Source organism: Panthera uncia, chromosome A2 (assembly GCF_023721935.1).
Source record: "Panthera uncia isolate 11264 chromosome A2, Puncia_PCG_1.0, whole genome shotgun sequence".
In the NCBI taxonomy this organism is placed as follows: Eukaryota; Metazoa; Chordata; class Mammalia; order Carnivora; family Felidae; genus Panthera; species Panthera uncia.
The window spans coordinates 139,643,917-139,668,306 of NC_064816.1; the positions used below are offsets into that span (position 1 = coordinate 139,643,917).

General features: G+C 57.0%; 1 protein-coding gene across 2 annotated transcripts in view; it reads right to left on the reverse strand.

Moving 5' to 3' along the window:
• Positions 1-6,165: 6,165 nt before the first annotated feature.
• IMPDH1 (inosine monophosphate dehydrogenase 1) overlaps positions 6,166-24,390 on the reverse strand; it is a 22,230-nt gene continuing 4,005 nt past the window's right edge. Inside the window, exons 2-15 of one of the 2 annotated variants that reach the window (XM_049642995.1) lie at positions 23,877-23,978; positions 21,725-21,773; positions 19,395-19,496; positions 19,192-19,266; positions 18,710-18,916; positions 18,475-18,562; positions 17,476-17,675; positions 16,738-16,828; positions 16,394-16,489; positions 14,994-15,137; positions 14,743-14,887; positions 14,261-14,404; positions 14,047-14,130; positions 6,166-12,846 (exon numbers count right to left, since the gene is read on the reverse strand). In XM_049642995.1, coding sequence (XP_049498952.1) covers positions 12,825-12,846; positions 14,047-14,130; positions 14,261-14,404; positions 14,743-14,887; positions 14,994-15,137; positions 16,394-16,489; positions 16,738-16,828; positions 17,476-17,675; positions 18,475-18,562; positions 18,710-18,916; positions 19,192-19,266; positions 19,395-19,496; positions 21,725-21,773; positions 23,877-23,978 — 1,549 coding nt within the window. In that variant the 3' untranslated portion in view covers positions 6,166-12,824. The remainder of the gene's footprint in view (positions 12,847-14,046; positions 14,131-14,260; positions 14,405-14,742; positions 14,888-14,993; positions 15,138-16,393; positions 16,490-16,737; positions 16,829-17,475; positions 17,676-18,474; positions 18,563-18,709; positions 18,917-19,191; positions 19,267-19,394; positions 19,497-21,724; positions 21,774-23,876; positions 23,979-24,390) is intronic. The other variant, XM_049642994.1, reaches the window with a different exon arrangement.

Here is a 24,390-nt window from a genome sequence, read left to right on the forward strand (position 1 = left end):
GCTGATGGCTCAGAGCCTGGAGCCTGCTTCCGATTCTGTGTCTCCCTCTCTCTCTGACCCTCCCCCGTTCATGCTCTGTCTCTGTCTCAAAAATAAATAAACTTAAAAAAAAATTTTTTTTAAATAAAATAAAGAAGACAAAAGAGTAAAACATTACAAGACAATTGCAGGAGTTCAACATCAAAATAACAGAAGCTCCAATAAGAAAAAAGAAAGGTGAGGGGGTGGTGCCTGGATGGCTCAGTCATTTAAACATCTGACTCTTGATTTTGGCTGGGGTCATGATCTCGCAGTTCTTGAGTTCAAGCCCTGCGGAGGGCTCTGCTTTGTGAAGCCTGCTTGGGATTCTCTCTCCCTCTCTCTGCCCCTCCCCCCGCTTGCACTGTCTCTGTCTCTGTCAAAAATAAATAAACTTTTTTTTAAAAAAGGGAAAAAACAAGGGGCGCCTGGGTGGCTCGGTCGGTTAAGCGTCCGACTTTGGCTCAGGTCATGATCTCACCGTCCGTGAGTTCGAGCCCCGCGTCGGGCTCTGTGCTGACAGCTCAGAGCCTGGAGCCTGTTTCAGATTCTGTGTCTCCCTCTCTCTCTGCCCCTCCCCTGTTCATGCTCTGTCTCTCTCTGTCTCAAAAATAAATAAACGTTAAAAAAAAAATTAAAAAAAAAAAGAGGAAAAAACAACCCAGGAAAATGGAAGAGAAGATATTCCTCAATGAACTAATTTGAGGAAATTTTCCAGAACAGAAGGGCGTGAGTTGCCAGGTCATTAAAGGTGTGTCCACAAAGACCCAACACTTTAGATGGAAATAAACTCCCACCAAGGCAAATTAAAGAGAAGCATCTAGAAACTTCCAAAACAAAGTAACATACAAAGGATTAGATACCAGAAAGGCTTTGGATTTCTCAACAGCAATGCTAGAACTTAGGGTGACCTTGCCCACTGACATTTCCAGAAAAGGTTCTGGTAAACTCTCAGAGAAGCCAAAGCCACACCAAGAACCAGGTCGAGGCTCTGCTCACATCCCTCTTCCTGGAAGTCTCCACCTAGTACAAAACCATCCTTTCCTTTACCAGCTAGATCATTCTTGCTTCTCGGCATTTTTTTAGGAATACGCACAAATGTGGTGAAGGCATAAACGAAAGCTGTGTGGGGCAGCCCTCCCCTAGGAGGTCAGAGCTTCTTCCCGGGCGTCCAGAAGGCCAGTGCCTACAGGTGACTGCCGGCTCTCTCCAGGAGACATGAAGAATGTAGAAGTGAATGGAAGGAACAGCGGTGAAGGGAAGGAGGCCTGAGGAACAGAGATGGGGACCAAGGAGTCCTACCCTGCTCTGGTCCCCATCCTTCTTTCCTCCTGCCGCCAGCTCCTAGGCTAGGGGAGCTGAGGCAGGCTGGCAGAGGGTCCCTCCAGTGAGTTCCTGCATTTCATCTCTTTGTGTCTTTAGCTCTTGGGGATTAGGGTGGATAGGGCAGGGGTCAGGGAGGTCTGCTGCACACATTATGTTGTAATTTAAAAAAAAAAAAAAAAAAAACAAAGAAAGAAAGAGAGGACCGGTGCTTTAATCTTTTGACAAGGACAGCTGCTCCCAGGAGTCTGCTTGGTGGGTCTCTATCTCCTTGTTTCTGCAGCCCTTAGACTTACCTCAACCTTACTGTGCTCCAGTGTATCCGATTCCTCATTTGTAAAATGGGGATAATAGTAGTCCTTCCCTCACAGGGTCACTGAGACCACTAAGTGAGTTAGTATCTATGAAGTGCTTTGAACACAGATGTACCGTAGAAGCGTTTGCTACCGTGTTACTATGGTGTTAGGGTTCCAGGAGTGACAAATAAAGCCGCTGGGCGCGGGCTGGGGGGGGGGGGGGGGGGGGAGAGAAGTTGGGGGGCAGGGGACCGAAGAGATCGCGGGGTGATGGGGAAACAGGGGCAGTGGGGACAAGGGGGAGATGAAGGTGTCTGGGGGAGGAGGATTCCTACCAGGGGATGGGCCACAAGGGCCGCACTAGCCAGCAGGTAGAGGTAAAGAGGCTGAAGCTTGATCTGTTTAAGTTTTATAGGGCAGAGTAGGCCCCAGGGAAAAGTGTCCTGATTCTCACATCCCTGTGAAAAAGCACACGCCCTGCTTAGAGCAGAGGTCCCCTACTCCGGACCACCCAGGCGCAGGATGGGGGGTGGTGCTGAGCCGACAGGTCCATGGCCAAGCTGGGGGCTCAGCGGCAAGCCCCTCCTCCCACACAAATGTGGGGGGGGGGCAGACTCAGCCGGGCTTTGGTGTTGGACAGCCTGAAGGCTTCCCACAACTGCCAGGGGGACTCAGCTGTTTCCCCGCAGCAGGGGGAGCGGCCACCCTGAGCCCCTGCTGCCCGTGACCCTCCCCCTTCCCTGGTTGTGTCCCCATCCTTCACGGGCTCGGAGGACAGAGAGGAACAGCCGAGGGGCCTGTGGGGTGGGGGTGGAGGGCGCTGGAGGCCACACCAGAGCCGCTACGTTGGCACCCACGTGAGGCCTGGTGAGGGTGCCGCGGGAGGGGGGCACCCCCTTCCAGCAGAAGAGAAGCCAGCAGCCCCAGCACAGGCCCCATGCGCTAGCTCTCCTCAGCGGGCTTCCCTCACCCCTGCCGCCGAGGGCTGGGAAGGAACCTTAAAGCAATCTCTGTTCCTCATCTCAGCCCTCCTCCCTGCTTCCTGAGACGTGATGCCTTGGTTATGTAAATGGCAGGATGACCAAATGGCAAAGTTGATGCTGGGGACACTCAAAAATCTACCTCGCCTCCCAGAGGGCCTGGGCTGGGCAGGGAATGAGGGAGGGGACGTTCTCTGTGTCTGGGCTGCTGGGAGAGAAGAGAGGAACCCTTCTGGACACCTTCCGGTCCTTTCGCTCCCTCACCCGCCCCTCCTATCCTCTCTTCTGGGCAGGGAGTGGGGAGTTCGCTACCAGGGTGCAGGCTGTGGGTACAGAGGCTTGTGTTCTACCTGTGTCTGCCCTCTGCGCCCTGCCCCCCACCCCCCACGGGCATAGCCCCCGATCAGCTGCCTGCGGGAACTCCTTGGTAGAACCTTTCCAGGAAGAATGGCACAGGTGAAGGGGACAAACCAGAAACACTATTGGACTTCGGGCTATTGGAGCAGATTGCTTAAAACACACTTCTCGTTTTACAAGGTGAAAGCAGCCATTCCTCGAACTCTATCCTCGATTCTGACACCTTAACGATGTGTCTGAATCAGTCTCACTCGGGAACCAGAAGACCCGTGTTCCAGTCTTGTCTTGGGCAGAGCTGTGAAGAATGTTCCATGGCTTCTCTCAGGACTGGGCCACTGCTGATAGGAGGGTGAGGTCATGTGTGCAAAGGGCGATGACAGGAAGAGCTTGGAGGACGGGGCCACTGGGAGGCCTGGAAGGTGATAAGGGGACCCAGAGGTGAGGAGAGCCTGCTTCATTCATCCTGGTCCCCCTGAGGAAGGTTGCACTCCTCCCCGAAGGACCAGACTGCTAAGAGTAAGGAAGCGTCCTCACAGCCATTGTGTGCGTAGGAGGCAGGGTGGGGGGTGACATGGGAGGGACAATGATATATTCTAAGGACTCAGAAGCATTGAATCATTGAAAGGATGCAGGGGAGAAGGGGATAAAGGTGGCTCCTCTAGAGCCATGCTATTCAGGGTGCTCCATTGACCAGCCCCTCTTCCCAGCACGTCCTCACAGCCTCCCTGCCCCCCCCACCCCTCTGGCACCATGGCCCCTGGTGCTGAGTGAACTCTGGTAACAGTCTGGTTCAGAGAAGGAAGCCCAGGAAAGGGGGCTGGGGGCAGACCTTAGAGCAGGATTTCTTGATCCTTAGAAATTGAGCCCCTTCTGAGAATCTAGTGGAAATTCTGCTCCCTCTGCCCAGAAAAATGAACAGACAGACACACAATCTTGGCACACACAGCAGGGGGGTCATAGGTCCTCCGGAGGCCATCCCTGAACCCCAGTCCACAAATCCGATCTTTCCTTCTGTCTCAGCATTGCCCAGGTACTTATTCCTCGGTGCCCCACGCCAGGGCCCCAAGGGCAGAGACAACCCCTGCCTCAGGGAGCTTGCAGGCCAGATCAGGATGCAAACCCCAGGGACTTGGAGCCCAAGCAGAGGGCTTCCTGGAGGAGGCGCTTGTTTCCAGGCTGAGGAGACAGCCTTGGGATCACAGCAAACCCACAGGCTCTGGAGTTAGTCAGGCCCTTCATCTATAGAGTGGGGACCTACGCCCACCTCACAGGGATGGTGAGAGATAATATTGATGGTGTTTAGCATGGGGTAGAACAAGGCTCATCATAAACGTGCTGTAAATACTCCCTCAGCTGTGGAGGAAGTGAGCATCCTGGCTAGGTTTGGAAAGGTGAATAACAGCCCTCCAAAGATGTCCACGTCCTAATCTCTAGGATCTGTGAATATGTCACCTTACATGGCAAAAGGGACTTTGCAGGTGTGACTATGTTAAGGGTTGGAGGTGGGAGATTATCCTGGATTATCCTAGTGGCCCAATGTAATCATAAGAATCTTTATAAGAGGGAAACAGGAGGGTCAGAGTCAGTGCAGATGCGAAAATGGAAGCAAAGGTCAGACAATGAGCTGCTGCTTTGAAGCTGGAGGAAGTTGCCACGAGCCAAAGAATTCAGGCAGCCTCTAGAAGCCGGAGAAGACAAGATAAAGGGTTGTCCTCTCAAGCCCCTAGAAGGAGCACTGCCTGGAGGGTCTATTTTCGATTTCCAACCTCCACAAATATAAGATAATAAATCTGTGTTGTTTTGAGCTAAGTTTGTGGTAATTTGTTACAGCAGCAACAGTAAACTAATACGCTAAGCCTCGCCAGAAGAGGCCAGAGCCCGCTGGGGGGGAAGTTACGGGACAAAGGGAGTTCGGAGGGGAGTTTCTGTAGCTGGGCAGGGCGAGGAGTGAGCCTGTGATGGGAGGGGAGGGCCGGGCATGGAGTGCTCAGCCTGTGATCTCACCCTTGGCCAGCCACAGCTGCCCTGGCATCCGGACGCCTGTCAGCCTGGGGTTACATGCCTCACTGGGCCAGAAAGGGATCCCTGTGTAGCCAGGCCCCAGGCAAGGGTGGGGGTGTGGCAGAGAAGGCTGGTGCCAGGGGAGGGAGCCCAATCAGCCCTGGGGCTGCAGAGGCCACACGAGTGGAGGGAGGAGGCCAGCAGGGGCTGGCGAGGTGCCCTGTCACCCAGGGCCCCACCAGCTCGGTCCTGCTCTGCTTCTCTCCTGAGGGGCATGAGCGTTCCCTTCCTCTCTTCTTTTTCCTCCTTCGTCCCTGGGGTCTCCTGGGCTCCCCCGGGGAGAGAGGGAGGGGTAGGGAATTTGGGGCTAGGCAGCAAATGGTTGGGTCACAACTGGCTCAGTGGCGGACTAGCTGGGCGACCTTGGGCAAATCACTTGGCCTCTCTGAGCCTCCTTTCTCCTCCAGAAATGAGGATGAAAATAATACATTAATTATTTTTGTATTAAATGACCCCATGCATGAAAACACAGTCCCCAGCATAGAGTAAACCCTATCTTTGCCTCCTCTGCTTTGCTGGCCTCAGTGACGTATGTTAGGTGAGGAATGTTTTACAGTTTCATTCATTCTATTCAACAAGTATTGATGAGCAACACCGTTTTTGATGAGGAAGACATACAAGGGAAAACAGACTATCTGCACATAAACGGAGAGCGTCTGATGTGTTATGGAAAACAACGAAGCAGGAAAAGGAAGTGCCAGGGATTGAGGTAGGGGAGTGGTTTGCAGTTTTGTGCAGGGGCCAGGGAAGGTCTGTCTAACCAGGGGCTGCTGGACAGAGACCTGAGGGCAGTGGAGGAGTGAGCCGCGTGGGCATCTGGGGGAAGCAGAGGGAACAGGCCTGGTGGGAGCACTGGAGGACAGCAAGGAGGCCAGTGTGGTTAGGACAGAGCTGGCGAAGGGAAACAGATAGACAACAAGGTCTGACGTAGCGGGGCTAGGTGGTGGAGGGCCTTGTAGGCCACAGTAAAGACTGGATTTTACCCCAGGGAAGCCACTGGAGGGTTTGGAGCAGAAAATGGTATGCTTCGGCTTACGTTTTAGTTATTTTTTAAAAAGAGTTTTGTTATTTATTTGTTTATATTTGGAGAAAGTGAGAGCAGGGGAGAGGCAGAGAGAGAGAGGGAAAGAGAGAATCCCAAGCAGGCTCTGCACCAGCAGCCTGGAGCCTGACGTGGGGCCCAACCCCCCGAAACCGTCAGATCGTGACTTGAGATGAAACCAAGAGGGGGACCCTCAACCGAGCCCCCCAGGCGCCCCTGCTCCGGCTAACATTTTAAAAGAACCAACCTGGTTGTGCTGTGAGAAGGCTCTAGTTGGGAAGCAACCCGGGGGCAGAGGGGTAAGAAAGCCCGAGCTCCTTGCAGTAACCGATGCAAGAGATGATCGTGGCCCAGACCAACCGTTGCTGGGGAAGAGACTAGAAGAAGCAACCAGACTGACGACATATTGATGGAGTCTCGCCGACGGGATTTGCCGATGGATTTAACACAAAATGTGAGAGAAAGGGGAGTCAAGGGTGGGTCCGGGATTTTTTTGTTTTCGTTTTATCTGAGCAACGAGAAGGACGGAACTGATATTTTTTGACACGGGGTAGCTTTAAGGGGGACCAGGTCTGGGACGATGGTGGGGAAGTGTGATGGTTAATTTTACGGGCCAACCTCACTGGGCCACAGGGTGCCCAGAGAGTTGGTCACACACTATTCCGGGTGTGTCTGTGAGGGTGTTTCTGGGTGAGATTAACTTTTGAATCCGTGGACTGAGTAAAGCACATTTTCCTCCCCAATGTGAGTGGGCCTCATCCAATCTATTGAAGGTCTGAATAGAACAAAAAGGCTGAGTAAGAGAGAATTTGCTCTCTCTGCCTGCCTGTCTTCGAGCTGGGACACTGGTCTTCTCCGGCTTTGGGATGTAGACTCGGGCTGGGTTGCTCTCCTGGTTGTCAGGTAGAAGTAAATGTTTATGGTTATGTTCTGCGTGAGATCCTACTTAATATCTCGTGGAGACGTGAAGCAAGCCGGTAAGTGAGATCGTGAGGGAGTGAGAATAGATTAGATCTTTGGACTGGATTTGAATCCTCCAAATCTGTCCCTTGACCCAGTTCAAGCCGGCCTTCTCTACACAACTGCTGAAACGGAATCCTTTCCTGCACAGTCCGGGGCCCCAGCCGCATCCTTGGAGAGCACTCCTGTCCTTGGTTTCTCTAGAAAGTTCGCATAAGCTCCAGAATTCCTAACCCCCCTCCCCTCCAACTCTGTGGTCCTCCAACAGAGGGGAGCCTCACTGCAAGGTCAGGGGTGAGCGGAGGGGGTGCCCCACCCAGGCCAGGCAAAGCGGGGTCGCACTGCAAGGGGCAGATTCATCTTTCGTTCTCTTCATCCACGCCTAGTGCTCCTGGTCCCCCAGCAGGCCTCACCCCCAAGCCCCTCACCCCAGCTTCCCTTAGGGGCTTGGACACCACACCCACCAGGAGGGGGGGTGGAATGGATGGCAGGATGCCCAGGCAGGCCCAGCTTCCTAACTGAGCTCACCTCTTATTATTTGGTGACTTGGGAAGTCACTGTCTCTCTGAGCCTCATTTTCCCCGTCCACAATAAAGGACTATGTGCTGCTCCTGCCTTATGGGATTGCTGAGAATAAGATGCACCTACCACAGTGACTGGTGCTTGGTAATAAAGCGCCGCGGAAAGCAGGTCTTTTAGACTCTGCTACCCACTCCCAGTCGGCTTCTGTCCTTTCCGAGAGATTATTTTACTCCTGTGTTCCTCCTGTCCTTCAGAAGCCAAATTTTACCGTGGACATGGGCAACCAGGGAATGGTTGCCAAGGGCAGGGCTTTGGGAAAGGCTGCCTGTTGCCTAGGAAACTGCCCCACTCCAGGGTCCCTGGGGTTCCCCAGGTCGATGGCTACTGGCGCCACCTGCTGGATTCAGTGCCACACTGCTCTTAAAGCACCCGACCGAGGGAGTCCCTTCTTCCGCAAGCAGGGAAGCCGCTCTGCCCCTGCTCTCCTCCCCCCAGTATCTCCACCATGAAAAGTCCATCCCTCCTTTGCGTCCCTGGATATTCCCAGAGACCAGAGGCACAGAAAGGAGTTAGAAGCACCGTGGACCATGGGAGGGGTGGAAGCAGCATCCTTCCCCACAGAGAAGGACCGAGGGCTGATTCCCGGTAGTGTTGGATCCAAATGAAGTTCCTCCCCTTAATTGATTTCCTGGAGCCTGGAACATATTTCGCTCCCCACTAGCCTTTCCACAGGGAAAGAGCAGTAGGGAGGGAGAGGTTAAAGTTGGGGGTGGGAAAGTGACGTGCAGGGTCATGGCAAGGTCTCTACACAACAGCTTCTGGCTCCCTCTTCCTTCCCAGCCGCTCTACCCCTGGTGACCTTCATCCTGATTTCCCTTTTCTTCCCTTTTCTGGAGAACCTTCCCACCCACCATGCCACCTTGTCAGAGGAGACCCCTGTGGCTTCAGACCGAGCCCAGGGGGCAGAAGAGAAGCAGAAACCTGCTCTGAGAGACCAAGTCTGCTGAGTTGGATGCAGGCAGCCCCTGATGCACATTTGCCCTGATGTGCGGGGTTAAAACACAGGAGGCTGTTGGCTGGGGTGGGGGTGGGGGGGAGTCTTCCATCATGAGTAGAGAAACTAAGGCACCCAGAGAGGGAAAGGCTGATCTCTACCTGTGCCAGGCTAGTACTGCGCCCTGTTACCATACCATTCCTCCTCCCTGACACTAGCTGGGATGTGGGGTACAGCGCACTTGGGAGCCAGACACCCTGGCTCTCAGCCCAGAGACTACTGTTGCCAATGGGCTTAAGAGGGGGTGGGGCAGGAGGTTGGGACCAAGGGTCTTGGGTCCCCAACCCTATCTTCCCTGCGTATCTGAGCTGGAAGTAAGGGAAAGGAGGCTGGTGAAGGTGACCCCGACACCCTGCAGGTGAGGGGCCCTGTCCTGAGGACAACAGGTACAGGAAGCAGGGTTTTGGGGCTGGGACCTGGTAGGTGTTGCCCGGGGTTGCATGCTTTGACCCTGGCCCTGCCTCTGACCAGACACCCTGCTCAGCTGGAGGTGGAGGGTCGCTGGGGGAAGGGCATGAGGTGGAAAGAACTGGCCCCCTGGCCCCAATAAGGGAGGGGTCTATGTGAAAAGTGGGAGGGGACACAGATCAGGAGAGGTTGGGGTCAGAGTCTGGCTCTTACAAGCTAGGAGGAGTCCTGACGGAACAAAAAGCTTTAGTGTGAGGGTGGAGGGAGGAGCTGCCTCTCCCCCCATGGCTCATCCCTCTTCCTCTCTAGACCCCACTCCTGATGTGAGGAGATGGGACGGAGGGGGAATTGAGGGTAGCTGGGTCGTGCACAGCTGGGGTGCTGACCCCTCTCCAGGTTGGCTGCCTACCCACTTCCTGATTGGCACTAGAACCACAGAAGCTCAAAGAACCCTCAGAGGGCTAGCCTGGCCCCTCCCAAGCTGCCAGGTCAAGCCATCTGAGCGCCCTTGCTCTCAGCCTGCAGATGTGGGGCAGAGGGGGGGTGGTGGTGGAGGGGAAGGTGGGGCCAGAGTCGAGGGCTACTGGCCACCTCTCCATCTGTCCTCCAGGGTGGGCCAACCATGGCTGCGCTGCTACCCACCAACTCTCTGACTCCATTCCCCTCTAGTGCAAGCCATGCCTCCCAGGGTTCCCCGGGCTTCTGCCAACTACGTCCGCTCCTGCCCTGGCTAGACCAAGTACCTGCAGCTCTCCCTGGCCCGTGGCTTTGATGTGCTGGCCACGGAGAGTGTGCCGAGCCACCTCCTGTGGATAGTGGGGCAGGCTGCCTGGGAGCTGGCATTGTTGGGGGGGACTGGGACGCTGGCTGGCTGCCTGCCGGTGGTGCACGCCCTCTCCCTGCGTGGCTAAACCCCCGTGCAGACGCTGCGACCCGCGAGCCAGGACCTGGGGCGCCGGAGCAGCGTGGCCTGGTGCCTGCGTGACCACATCTTCCATAGCCTGGTGGCAGCCAGCCTGGACTGCATGGATAGGCGAGTGTGCCCGGGTGAGGGTGAGGGGGTGCCTGGGCCACCCGCACCAGGCGGGACCAAGTGGACACGTTCTGCTGACCCTGGGGTCTATGACCTGCATCTGTCCCAAATGTGGCTCTGGACTGCCTCTGAATGTCCATCTGATGTGGCCTTCCTACCCAGAGCGACTGTCCTTTTGTCCCAGCCGGGGCCTCCCCTACTGTGGCCGAATTATACAACCCAGAGCGAGCGTGTTGTCTGGGGCCAGCCCGGCGCACGTTCGTCTCCAGCCTCCATTCCTTTGGGGAGCGTGAGGGCAAGTAGGACGCAGGAAGCCGGATTTACTGAGCACCGCAACCTTCCATGCACTTCTCGCATCATCCCTGCAGCGCGGGCATGAGGTAGACGCTCTGCTGTGTCATCTGAAACTCTTCTTACAGCACATGCTTTGGCAAGTCTCAGAAATCGTGTAATTGGATTCCCAGATTTCCTCAACAGTGATTCGCTAACTTGGGTCTTGTCAGAATCACCGGGGCCCAGAGGCCCAGAACGCATCCTGCTTCAGTGAGCCTGGGCTCGTTTTATTTTTAGTTCCCCGGGGGATTCTGACACACACCGAATTTAAGGACCATTGTGCTTGAACTTCCTCTAGAAGAGCCAAATTAGGGCTAACATACCTCAAGTAATGCGAAGGTCATTATTACAAGGTAACCCATTGTATTGGTCAGCTCTAATGGACCCCTTAGGTCTGGCTCAAAAGGAAAATTCTCCCTTTGAACCAGTCACACCCTTGATGCTGAGCGGCTCTGTATTTCTCTAAAAACCCTTAGATCTTATCCATCTCCGTTGCTGGTCAAGCTGATTCTTGTACGGTTTTTGTAAAGCAATGTGCGAGACAAGCTATGAAACATGGCCTCGTTGTGGTCCATCCCTTCTCGGTTTTTACCGTCCCCTGGCATCCGTGCATCCTTCTCCCACCGAGCTGTGTCACCTCGGACTCTGAGGTGCTCACTGAGGCCACAGACGCCAGGGTGCAAGGCCTCCAGGGACGCTGAATGACCCAGTCACTTTGCAACAGACTCTGGAGCAGTCACTGAACTAGCTCTGAACCTACCCAACGGTCCTGCCCTCCAGGTCTTTCCTTCTCATCCCTGAAGATGCCACAAAACTGGAAAATGCCACAGTGGAAGGCTGGCCCCAGCCCAAGGGGCTCTTTCAGGAAGGGCCTGGGAGAGGGTAGGCACTGGCATGGCATGCCAAGAGTAGCCTGAGGCAAGCCCCCCACCCCCAGCAGTCACGGGGATGTTTCTGGCTGTTCTCCACCCACAAACTAGCGCCTCCTACAGCCTTTGCTCATTCCTGCCACTGGAGCATTCAGGCCATCTTTGCTCCTGCTCCTGAGTGATGTCTGCACCTCGGTGGCACAGCTGTGTGCCCAATGACCAGCCATAACAACAGAGGCAGAGGAAGGCAATGTGAATGTCCCAGGACCCCCAACCCTAGGGATATTCAGCAGCCCGTGTGTCCCTGCTGTCCCCATCAGGAGGGGTTTGAGGCTAGGACACGGGTCCTGAGCAGCAGACGAACAGTGGGAGCTAACCCACTCTACCTGGTACCCACATGTGTGTCTCAGCTGGTGACACCGCAGGCCCTGGGCTCAGCGGTCAGGGCCACGGCCGTGCTCTACTTCTGCCCGTGTCCAGGCTGCACCGTCCGGCATCACCAGGCTGTAGCGGGTACTTTCGGGCAGCCACAGCGAGGCTCCTGATGCCCGTCTTCTACAACCACGACCACCCCTCTGCCACGCTGCCTGCGTGAGCTGCTGTCCACGGGTAGCAGTGAGCGTGCCGGTGTAGGCACAGGCCGGGGAGACCTCCCGTCACGCGGCCCACCTGCGCCAGTACCCCCTGGAGCACCGCAACGCCCTCCTCACCTTCCTGGGGAGGCTGGGCCTGGTGCCCCTGCCCCCCCGGCCCAGCTCTGATGGGGGCTCTGGGCTGCAGCTCACCACCAGGATAGGGGCCAACTGCCCAGTGGACGAGGGGCAGAAACAGGATGGCAGAGGTATTGAGACCTCTTGATTTATTCAGGTTATTTAATATACAATGACGCAACTGTGACCCCAAAGTGTGCAAAGTTAAAGCCTCCGACTGCAGCTGAGAGGAGAGGGCAGGAACGGTACACCTGGGGATGGCGGGGAGCCAGGAATGACGGGCAGCCTCCTCCCCAGGGCCAGGAACAGGGGGAGTGGCCTGAGGAGCAGGGCCTGGGGAGCCTAGGGCCAGGGGAAGGGGGCAGAGACCTCCCTCTGGCCTAGGTCAGGAGCCCAGAAGTGCCACATGGCTGAGCGGGCAGCAGCCCAGGAAGGGGCCAGAGGCAGGGCCAGGAGAGCACCATTTCTGGGGTGGGGATTGGGGAGGGAGGTGCCCTACAGAAGCCAGGAGGGGCCACCTGCCCCAGGGGTGGGAGCCAGGCCGGAGCAGGCTGCAGCGAGAAAGACCTGAGGCAGGCACAGGGCCTGAGAGCCCAGGCTGGCTAGGCTCAGGGGGACTGGAGGAGGGGGGGCCCGGGGGGGCTCCCAGGGCATCTGAGCCCCAGGAACAGTCCTGACTCTGCAGGGGAGGGCCAGGAGGGGCCGCAGACCCTCAGGGGCTCCCCTCCTCTCTCCCTGGAAAGGAGCTGGGGAATCCGTAGTGCAAATCTATGGACCACTCAGTTATGGAGGGAGGCTGTGCTCAAAGGGGCACCCTGGGGTGCACCCCCTCCACTGCCCCGGCTTCCACCACCGTCCTCAGTACAGCCGCTTCTCGTAACTGTGGGGACAAGGCAAGAGGGGAGCCAAGAGTGGGTGTCTGGACCCTGCCCTCTTCCCAGATTCCCTTGCCATTAGGCCTTGGGCTGCCAGGGTGGCCCCACATGGGGGGCCGGAGGGGGAAAGAGCAGGCCCTGTGCCTCTGTCTTCCCCAGGCCAAGGCTCCTCAAAGAACCATGCCAGGTCCAGAGACAGCCATGCTCCTTCTGGCCACAGCTACAGATGAGTAGACTGTCCTCAATGCTGGGGGTGGAGACAGAGCTCAAGAAGGCACAGCCCAGTCTCCTGGAGCAAGCTCAGAGCAAGCCGAACCTCTGCTGCCCGTGTCTCTGCCCCACCCCTGCACACACCGTGGCCTAGGCCCCTTGCGCGCATTGGGTCCAATCCAAGACGGGGAAGCCTCAGGCCTGCGGTCAGGGACATCTCTCTGCACCTCCACCGGAGGAGGGGCTACTGTCGGCTGCCCCCAGCACGGTGCTAGCCCTAGGGTCCCTGCCCCATGATTACACCCCAGTGCCCCCCTCAACCCAGTGCCCCCCACCCCCCTCTGCCCAGGTCCCACCCACACTGCCCCTGCTCTACTCTACACTTGGCCCCGGGCAGCGCGGTTACTTACACGGCAGAAAGGTATAGCTACGGGAGGATGGGGCAGAAAGAGACACAGGTTAGATGCCCGCCTATGCCTGGGGGGCCAGGCCCTCTCGACCAGGGCGGGGATGCATGCCTGCAACTAATGCTGCCAACTAGCACTGCTCCCGCCCACGGTGGCCCCGGCACCGGCCCTGGCATCTGTCTCTCTGCCCTTCCCGCCAGAGGGCTCGTGCCCCCAGCCTCCACCAGCCTGCTCGATGCTGCCACCAGCAAGAGCCCAGCACCACCAGCCCCTGCCACCAGCCACCAAGCTTCTGAGCAAGCAAGGGACTGGGAGCCCGGGAGGGGCTAGCAGCCGCGTCTCCCATGCCCTGCTCGGGGAGATGCCCGAGGGGAGGGGAGGGGCCTTGTCTGCATAGGGGCTAAAGGACAGGGTTCAAGGGTGGGCTAGGCCCTGCAGGACAGGGTGATGGGGTCATCCTGCAGCAGCATCCATCCCTGGAGCAGATGGCCCATGGGATCCCTGAAACCTCAGCTTGGCCTCTGAACCACGGCCCCACCTGCCCGACCCAGTGCCAGCCAGATGGGGCAAGGAGGCCACCACACTTACGAGTGCAGGCCATGGACACCACCCTCGATCTGAGCCGACATGGTCCGCTTCTCAAACTTGAGCTCCCCTGAATACATCATGGACCTGAGGGCGGGTAGGTGGAGCAGGTCAGGGACACCACAGGAAGAAAGAGAGAGGAAGCAGGGAGGAGCCAGGAGCCTCCCAGGTATTCCCCCACCAGTGCCCCGTCCCGCCCACTCCAAGTCCTACTCACCGCAGGACTGACAGGCTACGGGCACCGATATCCTGGCAGCCGTGCTGGATACCTGCTATGAGGTAGGGCACGAACTTCTGAATGGAGCCTTTGTCCTGGATGGAGCCCGAGACCCCCTGTGCGATCTTCACCTTGTCCCCCTCGCTGCATGGAGGGCAAAGAGACTGAGCCAAGCCGCCCATGATTCAGGGGAGCCCACCCCCCCCCCCCGGGGGGACCAACAGAAGGGGTGCCCCCCCGCAGAAGCCCCCCCCCCCCACCGACCCCGAAAGTAGCCACTCCCCGGCTGCTGTGGAAAAAAGCCTGCGTTCTGAGTCAGATGGCCCAGGGGCAACCCCACGTCCGCTGCCTGTACCCTGTGCCTCGGTTTCCAGAACTATAATAGGGGGGACTGGGCACCATCTTGGGAAGTCAAAGGCGGTGGTGGAGGCTGAAGGGTTACGGGCCGATCTGCCTGGGGGCGGGGTTCAGAAGCAGGGCACCTGAAGTATCGTTTCTGGCTGCTGCTGCTCTTCTCCATGGCATCCAACGAGCCCATGCCCCGGTATTTCTTGAGCCTCACCCCATCCGAGAAGAAGTACTCGCCAGGGGCCTCCGTGGTGGCGGCAAGCAGGGAGCCCATCATCACTGTGGTGGTCGAGGGTTAGTGCCTCTGGCCCCATAGATCTCCTACTGCCCTCGCCCGGCTCCCAGCCCCCCACCAGCCCGCCCAATCCCCAGCAGACCCCCTCACCTGTGGAGGCTCCAAGGGCCAGGGCTTTGACCACATGACCCACGGTCTGGATGCCACCATCAGCGATGACCGGCACCCCAAAGCGCCGGGCATACTCGGCCACCTTGTACACAGCAGTGCCCTGGGGCCGACCGCAGGCCATCACTGCGGGAGGGTACACAAGTCAGAGGTGCCAGCGGCAACACAGGAGCCAGGGGTGGGCCCCTTTCTCCTTGTGCCTAACCTCTGGGAAAAGGGACAGGGCTGGATGGTATGTCTGAGGCACAAGACGGGTGGCAGCAAATAACACAGGGTGACTGTCACTCCAGGGACCCCTCCACCCATCACAGCACTGTGCGGGATTCTGAGGGGGGTGTGCCAGTACTGGCCTTCCGAGTATAGCGCCCCCACCCCAGACTGGTGCGTCCCCAGCATCAACCTCTCTCATTTACAAAGCCTGATACCGGGGTTGGGTGCTCACAGCCTCCTTGGGGATACTGGGTTGCATTTCTTTGAGTTTAGTTGTCCAAAGCCTTCAAGTACAAGGTTTTGCATGGGAATTCTAAGGAACTAGGATTTATTGAGGGCTGGAGATAGAAAAGAGGCCTTCTCTCCAAGTACCCATTGTTTGTCTTGACCCTGTTGCATCCCAAGATTTAGAACAGTGCCTGACACATAGTAGGTGCTCAATTAATATTTAAGTTACTGAGGAATGGTTCATGTTTTACCACGGCGGTCAGCTAAGGTGAAGGGTAGAAGCTTAAAAGCAGAGGCCCTAAAGACCAAATGGGTCACTCAGTGTTCTAGAGAAATGACTCTCACTACAGGGGCCGGATACATCCCCTCAGGTCAAGCCAGGACCCACAAGTCAGACACCAGGCTCCAGGGAGCACCCCTCAACCACACAGGGACACACGTCAGGGTCTCACACTGCCCCACTTCATGTTCAGGAGCGCACCCCGCAAAAGGGCTTTGTGACTGAATGGATCCCCCTCTCCCACTGTTGCCACGTGGCCATAAGGGCGTGTATGTCTTTTCACAGGCAGGGACGTGCTGTCTCCATGCCTTAAGCATCTGCCCGTCACAAAGCTGGTTCAAACTCTGAGCTGGCTTCCAACAAGCACCTCAGAGAAGTATTCACACCAGCCTCGGACCTCCAGATTGGGCCTTCCTGACCAGAATCTGAGAAGCAGGCCGGCACACACCCGAAACTCGTGGCAACCTTATCTTCCACCAGCCTCCCCCGAGTCAGTGGGCCAGACGGGCAGAGTCCGAGCCCAGGTCAGCCCCGAACCCACCATCCTGGGAAGGGGCCTGGCACAGCAGGCATTTACCACGCATCTGTGCAACGAGAGGGGGGCCCCAGCACCTGTGGAGGGCCAGTGGGGTGTTCTGATTGGCATCACTCTCCTGACACCTACCTTCTTGGGTGATGCAGATGGAGCCACAGCCCATCCCCACACGCAGCCCGTCCACACCAGCATCGATCAAGTTCTTGGCCTGAGCTGCTGTCACCACTGGGGGTGGAGGGGACGGTTTGGAGGAGCGGGGAAAAGAGGAACAGTGTGAGGATGGGATGCCCCTGGCTTGCCCTGGGGCTGCCTGGGACCCCAGTCTAGCCCCCCAACCCAGAGTGACCAAGCCCATTCATTCAGCCCCCTGTGCCCGCGCAGGAGCGATGCTGTCACCTAGGGATGCTGAAGGACAGAGAAGTTACACAGCGAGGGGGCAAGGGCTGGGGGCTGACAGGGGACCCTGCACTCACCATTCCCCCCAATCACCTGGAGCTGGGGGTACTTCTGCTTGATGTAGTGTACCATGGCGATCTGATACACAGAGTTCCCTTGGGAGGAGTCCTGTGAGAAGGGGGACGGGAAAGCTTAGGCTTCGATGGCTAATAGTCCTCGCGGGGGGAGGCGGGGATCACGAATGAAAAACTCCTGAAATTGTATGAAAAATGTCATGAGAAAGCTCTTCCCCTGCCCCCACCGGGGAAAACACTTGACGACTCTCAGCAGACTGAGTCTCAAAGAGGCCTGCCTTCCCCAAAAGGTTGAGCACCACTGGTTCATAGTCTCAGAGCAAGGCCCCATCGTACCCACTGTGTGGACTGGTCCTCACAGCAAGGAGATGTTGCCTGGGGCTACATCCCGTTCCCACCACTCACTACCAGACGAAATTACTGAATTTCTTCAACCCTGGCTTCTTCGTCTGACAACGAGACCTGGTATCGTACCTCAGGGAGCAGTTGTAAGGTTAAATGAGTTCATCTACATAAAGGTCTTGCAGGATCTGGCAAGCGGGAGGCTCTCGAAGAACGTGAGCTAGAAGTATTAGGGTCAGCTTACGAGTGCAGGGGGCCCTCAGAGGGGACTAACAGTTTGTTCTGAGCCGTCGGAGTACCAGTGACCCTCCTAATTCCGATTCCAAGCTGAGAGGCAAACCTGAGTCTTCATAAGCTTCTACTCTACGAAACCACCCTGCTCCAGGGCAGTGCCCGTACCAGCACAATGACATCGGCGCCTGCCTGGGTGAGCAGGTCCAAGCGGTACTTGTCATCCTCACGGGTGCCCACGGCCGCCCCGCACAGCAGCTGCTTGTGGGAATCCTTGGAGGCCAGAGGGTAATCCCTGTTCTTCTTCAGGTCAGTGCGGGCAATGATGGCCACGAGCTCATCACGATCATTGACAATGGGCAGCTTCCCTGGTGAGGAATGCAGAGGTTAGGTGAAGGAGCAGGCCTCTCAGGGCGGGGGGGGGGGAGTAGGGGACAGTGAGGTCAAAACAGACCAGGCTAGAGATCCCACTGAAGTATCCAAACCAGCCACTAGGGGACAGCACCCGCCCAGGAAATGCTCCTAGGGACCTGGACCTCTTCCCAAGGAACAGGAAGCAAAGAAACCTCCCAGCCAAGTAGGTGCCGGAGCTCTTCCTGCCCTGTGGCCTAACCAGGCTGGGTGGGTGGCCCCTGAGCACTGGCAGCCTTTCACCTGCTAGGCCACAGGCCACAGTGGTCGAAAACTCCTAACCAGGGCACAAATGTGAGGCTGTCCTGCAAGGAGGAACATGTGCCCTCCCCAATACCGCCCCTAAGAAACAATCCAGTATGAGCCATGGAAGCATTTCCCAGTGTCTCCCACGGGGACCTGATGAATATTATGTCAGCAGCCCCAATGTCAAATAAATTTAATTACAGGACTTCTCAGGGCCTTCAATAAGCTGACACACAATTTCTTATGGAATAAGGGGGTTAGAAAGCAGCATGTTTCAGACTTTTTTTGTGTGCGTGATGAGCATTTCACAGGACTGGCTATTTGGGGAGACATACTGCGGAGATGCTGAATAAGGACCTCAGGATTCATGCTCCAGGCTGGGATTGTCTGAACCTTCCCAAGGCCCAGCCTGGTTGCTGGGACAACCTGCAAAGCTCTAAGGAGACAGGGGGCCTGGGGTACAGGGAGCAAGTCTGGGGGGTCTTGAGCTTTCCGCTTACTCCCAGGTACCTTTCTTGCTGCGTTGCAGGATCTCATTTGCCTCTTTCAATGTCACACCCGCCGGAGCCACCACCAGCTCATTCCGCGTAGTCATCACCTGTGGAGCCAGGAACATTTGCCTGCGGGTTGGCAGGTGAGAGAGAAGGGAGCCAGGCCTCCCTCTGGTCCCTGGTCACAGGAACCAGCGTGAGGCCCCAAGATGTCGGCCATGCCCCAGCCACACTCCTCCCTGCCCTGGAGGTACCTCGCCAAGGAGGGTGGTGTGGTCCTTCTCGGCAAGAAAGTCAATGTCTCGGGAGGTTACGATGCCCACCAGCTTGCTGCCCATGGTGCCTGTCTCAGTGACAGGGATGCCCGAAAAGCCATGCCGGATCTTGGCCTCCAACACGTCGCCCACAGTGTGCGAGGGGCTTAGCACTACGGGGTCTGTGATGAATCCCTGTTCAAATTTCTGTGGGTAAAGACAGGGGAAGGAAAAGGCTAGAAGTCATCGAGGTGGTATACAGCCACACCACCGAGAAGCCAGGGCCCTTAATGGGGAGAGAGGGTGGTGGGAAGATGAGGGCTGGGCCCCGTGTCCCCACCGTGGAGACGAGCAGACAAGACCCCACGGCCGTCGGCCAGGGGATGCACCAGCCTGCAGGGCTGGCGTGGGAGGGTAAGAGGATCTCTACGGAGGCGGCGGCCGGGTCGCATCTTCTTTCTGGGAACAGGCCTGGTACTTGCCTTGACCTTCCGCACTTCATTGGCCTGGAACTCCGGGGTGCAGTTGTGGTGAATGAAACCAATACCGCCCATCAGCTGGGGGTGGAAGGGAAGCAAGATCAGAGCCAGGGGCCCACACTCTCACGCTGCAAACCTCCTTTCTGAATCCAGCCCACCCTGTTCGGTTCCCCAACTCTGGGTCCCCACCCAGGTGTCTGACTCACAGCCATCGCAATGGCCATGTCAGCTTCTGTCACAGTGTCCATTGGGGAGGAGATCAGCGGTGTCTTCAGGGTGATCTTCCGAGTCAGGGCTGAAGTCAGGTCCTGAGAATAGAGGCAGGGTCTAGGTGAAGAGTTTTACCATTCACTCAACAAACATTTATTGAGCCCCTATGGGCACCCAGCACCAGGACAGGCCTGCGGCTATAGAACTGAACAAGGCAGGTGAGGTCCCTGCTCTCCCTCCTGGAGGTTACATTCTACTTGGAAAGAAAGGTGACAAACACGAAAAACACACAGGAGATTATTTCAGTCAGGATAAAGGCTCCAAAGAAAGACAACAAAGAAAAGTGGCCACCGGAAGAAGGATGTGGTGGTCAAAGCCTCTTTCTTGGGATGTGAAAGTGAGAACCAATCAAGTCAAAGTCTGAGGGGCTGTCGTTGCAGGCAGAGGGAGCTGTGTGTGACACCTGCCTCTGGTTCCAAGTCTTTCTGAGGCGTATTTAAGAAAGAAAAAGGCTAGTGCTGTAGGGAGAAAAGGGAGGGGCGGGAGCTAAGGGGTGAGGATGTGTCGCCTTGAAGGCCACAGAGTGGAGCTTAGATTTGACTCTGAGATGAGAAGCCACTGGGGGGGCGGTTAGGGTCTCAGGCAGAAGAGAGACATGATCTGATTTATGTTTTAAAGAGGTCACTTAAGGCTCCAATGTGCAGAATGGACTCTACCTGACGAGGCCTGAGGCAGGGAGGCCACCGAGAAGGCCGCTGGACAGGGCCAGGTGGGGCCAGGACAGGGCCAGGAGGAGAAGGCACGGGAAGTCTATCAGGCATCCAGGAAAGTAAGTGACTAAGGGTTTGCCACTCGGAGAGAGGTCAGGGCTGCAAATACACATTTGGGAAGAATCTGCCTCTGAGATTCAGGCCAACAGCTTGTGGATCCTAGCCCCCAATGCACTCACAGACTTTGGCATATAATTTTTGGAGACCCACAGGCCCTTGAAGCCCATCCACAGATCCTGGTTCAGAACCATGGCCCTGCAGTCTAGAAAACTCCCCCATCCCCTCCTTCCCCCACTGTACCACAGGGCAAGAGCCACAGCCTTCCTGACACAGGCTGTAGGATGGGGACATCCTGAATGGCCAGTGGGGGGACTTTTCCATCCCTTTCTTCCTCGCACCCCACTCAGGTCTGGCACAAAGCCAGAGAGCTTGGTAAACTTTGTTAAACTGAATAGCTGAACCAAGATTTCCTGGATGCTGTCAAAAAAGACATATCCTCGGGGCGCCTGGGTGGCTCGGTCGGCTAAGCGTCCGACTTCGGCTCAGGTCACCATCTCACGGTCCGTGAGTTCGAGCCCCGCGTCGGGCTCTGTGCTGACAGCTCAGAGCCTGGAGCCTATTTCAGATTCTGTGTCTCCCTCTCTCTCTGCCCCTCCCCTGTTCATGCTCTGTCTCTCTCTGTCTCAAAAATAAATAAACGTTAAAAAAAATTAAAAAAAAAAAAAAAGACATATCCAGAATAGCCCGAATTTCCCCCTAAAAATCTGTCTGCTTCAGCCCTGGCAAGCAGGCTGGACATGAGTTTCCCCAACATAAAAGCGATCCAGGTACACTCAGGCCCTTTGGTCTTTCATGAGAATCAGACCTAAATAAATATCGATAACAGCAACAAAGGAAACTATTTTCTCAATGTGCACAAGTTCGTCATAGAATAAGCTAACTTTTCCATGAAATGACTTCTACTCATCAGCACTTAACCCTTGGCTTCTGTGATTTTGTCACATATTAACTGTGTAAAGGACATTGTTCATTCACTTGGCTCATCACTCATCACTTGGCCCCTCCAATAAAGCGAGGCACTGTGTTTCCTTGTATTTGTCCAAAATCTAATTCTTTCAAATCCTCTCGCCAATTCCTGTGCATTATGGATCCACAAACAAGTCTGTCCGCCTCATCCAAAGTCGCCATAATTTTACTGGCTTCTGTCATGTCCTTGCTCAGCATTTCAGACAAAATCCAATCCTTTCTGTCTAAGGTAATAAGGCCGCCACACCCATGCCCATCTTCTTTTGGGCCTTTTGGAACCTTACCGCGGGCGCTGTCAGGGACAGCCCTCCCGCTCTGTGCCTGGCCCACCACTCAGCGTACCCCTGAATCCCCACAGCTGCCTCTGCCCCATTAGACATAACCCACTGCACTGTGCCAGTTTCTCTGGCAGAAATAAAGGCTACATTCCCAAGAAAAGTCTCCCCCACACCCCGCCCCTGAGCATGAAATCAGCCTCTTCTGCCACACACATAGTCCCTCTCCCCCAGGTCAGCAGAAGAGATACTCACCACCTCATCAGCTATGAAGTCTATGAATCCTGGGAGAATCAGGAAGTCGCTGTGAAGACAGAAGAGTGAGTGTTATCGGGTGGGGAGGGGTACCCGAAAGGGCCAGGGCCTGCCATGCCAGGGGAGGCAGCATGGAGGTGGGAAGAGGGGCAGAGACTGGAGCCCTCCGATCCCTGCTGTTCCCTGGTTAGGGCTGAAGCACCCTCATGCCCCCCCCCACCCCCAGCATCTTGCTGACTCCGGCCCAGAGACCCAGAGCCAAAGCCAGCAGAACGTCTGTGGACCTGGGGTGCCACCAAGGCAGTTGGCCCCAAATGTCTATTGCCCTCAGGGCTAAGAGTTCATCGAGGGGCACAGAAGTTCCTGTAACGACACACGTAGCAGATACAGGGCCTGCCCTTGAAAACTTCTCAATCTTCATAGGGGGAGACAGTAAGTAAACATAGAATGAACCCGAAAACAATTTACTGGTGCAGCATGGCATGGACACCACAGAGCACGGGACACGCTGCACAGCCCGGTGCCAGGGCTGCTGAGTCACACAGGGTTCAGAACAGTGTGGAGGGACCCCAGGGGGCTGAGCGTGAGGCAGGTTCTGACAGAGCAGGCACTCCACGCCAGTTGAACTGGAGCGACCTACAGACACGGCCTGGGATGCGGAAGGGAAGGAGGGGGCTTACAGTTGTTAGGACCAGGATGCTGGGGCCCTTGCCAAAGTATGACAGCTGCCAACCCTAGGGTGGGCCACGGTCACAGCAAACCCCAGAAGGGGAAAACAGGCCTGCACGGGTATGGTAAGGTGCCGTGCCATAGGCCCTATGGGCTCAGTTGGCCTGAAATCACAGGGCCTTCACGGACTCACCCAAAAGCAAATGCTCCACACTTTAGGAATGCTCCTAACTGGACTAAGCAAAGAAACGGCACCCCAAATGCAGGAACGAAAAGCTACAGGGTGGACGGGAGGGGTGGGGTCTTTAACCTGCCCCAGACCTAGAGAAATTCCTAGGAATTTCTCTAGGGAGTCTTCCTAGAAGACTCCAGTGAATGATATAGCAAAGAGATACTTTCTCCTCCTTCATCAAAGACCACCAAACGAATAAAAACCCCTAACTGCCCCTGCCCTTGGCAGCCTTTCTGTCGAGTGAAGAGGCCTCTGTGGCTCACTGAGAGGCAGGACAAGAAACGCAGGAGTCAAGGCCCCTTGACATTTTCTAAGTATTATACCCATCCCTCACCTGGCCCATGACTTAGCCCAGGCAAGAGGAGCCACTGAGGAGTGACTGGGAATCCTGGTGTCTAGGGAAACGGCCTGTCAAGCAGGAACACTTATAGGCAAAGGCAGGGACTGGCAGGAGACAGGGCAGAGATGCTTTCGGGTCGCCAGCATCCCTCCTCCTCCTGGTCCCAGGTTCTGATGCTCTTTCCTGGCATGGACACAGTCCTGCAGCCAGGAGGAGAGCTAGTGCCAGGCCCGCAGCCCGCAGGACAACTGGCCCAGAGCCCACGGAAAAGCAAACTAAGCCAGGGGCAAACAGATAGGTCGCACCCTCCTCCAAAATCCCATATGGGGTGGGCTTAGGGTGGTAGTCACATAACACTAATGTCCCCGGGGGCACTAGTGCTAACCTGTGGGCAAGCAGGGGTACAAGTGGAAGGCTGGATGGGTCCCTGGGAACAAGGAGCCATCCCAACTGCCCAGCTGGGCCTCTCCTGGAGGCAACACCCAAGCAGCTGCCTTAACTGCACTCCAGGGTCCCTTCTGCTCTCATGTGACGCTGGGAGCCAGAGGGTGTCCTGGACCAAGGTCTGGAAAAAGTCTCTCCGTAACTCCCACATCTCCAGTTCCTACACACCCCAAGTCCCCTCCACGGGGCCAAGATGCCCAAGAGAGGAGGAAGGGGGCAAGCCGAACCCGGATCTGGCCATAAACGGGGCAAAGCACCGAGGGCCCGTGATGTCGCTGTGCCACGTCCGTCTGCTCTCAGCGCGGGCCTCCTTCCTTCCCTTGCCCAGCCCCCTCACCCCCCCCCCCCCCCCGTCACTCGAATCGGGCGTCACCGAGGGGGGAACCGTGCACGTGTGGCGCCAGGGCCGGGGGTTCGCGGCGCGTTGGTGAGTGCACCGATGTGGGGCCGAGGCCCCCGGGGCTTACTTGTAGGTGAGGCCGTCGGCGTTGGCGAAGAGCTGCTGCGCGGTGAGTCCATCCTCGGGCACGTAGCCGGTGCCGCCGCTGATCAGGTAGTCCGCCATGCTGCTGGGAGACACCGCGACCCGACATAAACACCCGCGCGGGCCGCCCCGCTGCTGTGGCTGCTTTCGCTGCTGTCGCCACCGCCGCCGCCGCTGCTGCTGACGCCGCGCCGCGGCCACGCTGCCGCCGCGGGCCAGGCGGGCCGGGGGCGGGGGCTGCGGCAGCGGCAGCGGCAAGGCGGGCCCGGGGCGCCGCCCTCTCCTCCCGCCCCTCCCCCCGGGAGACCGCCGCCTCCGCCCCGCACCGCACAAAGGCCCGGCGGAGCCCGGCCCAGACGCCGCCGCCGCCCGCAGTGGCACAGCGGCCCCGCGTACCGGGCGGGGGAGGGAGTGTGGATCCAGCGGGGGAGGGGACTGAACCAGGCCGGGACACGCCCCCTCCACCAGTTTTCGTCCCGCCTCCTAGGCCCCCCGCA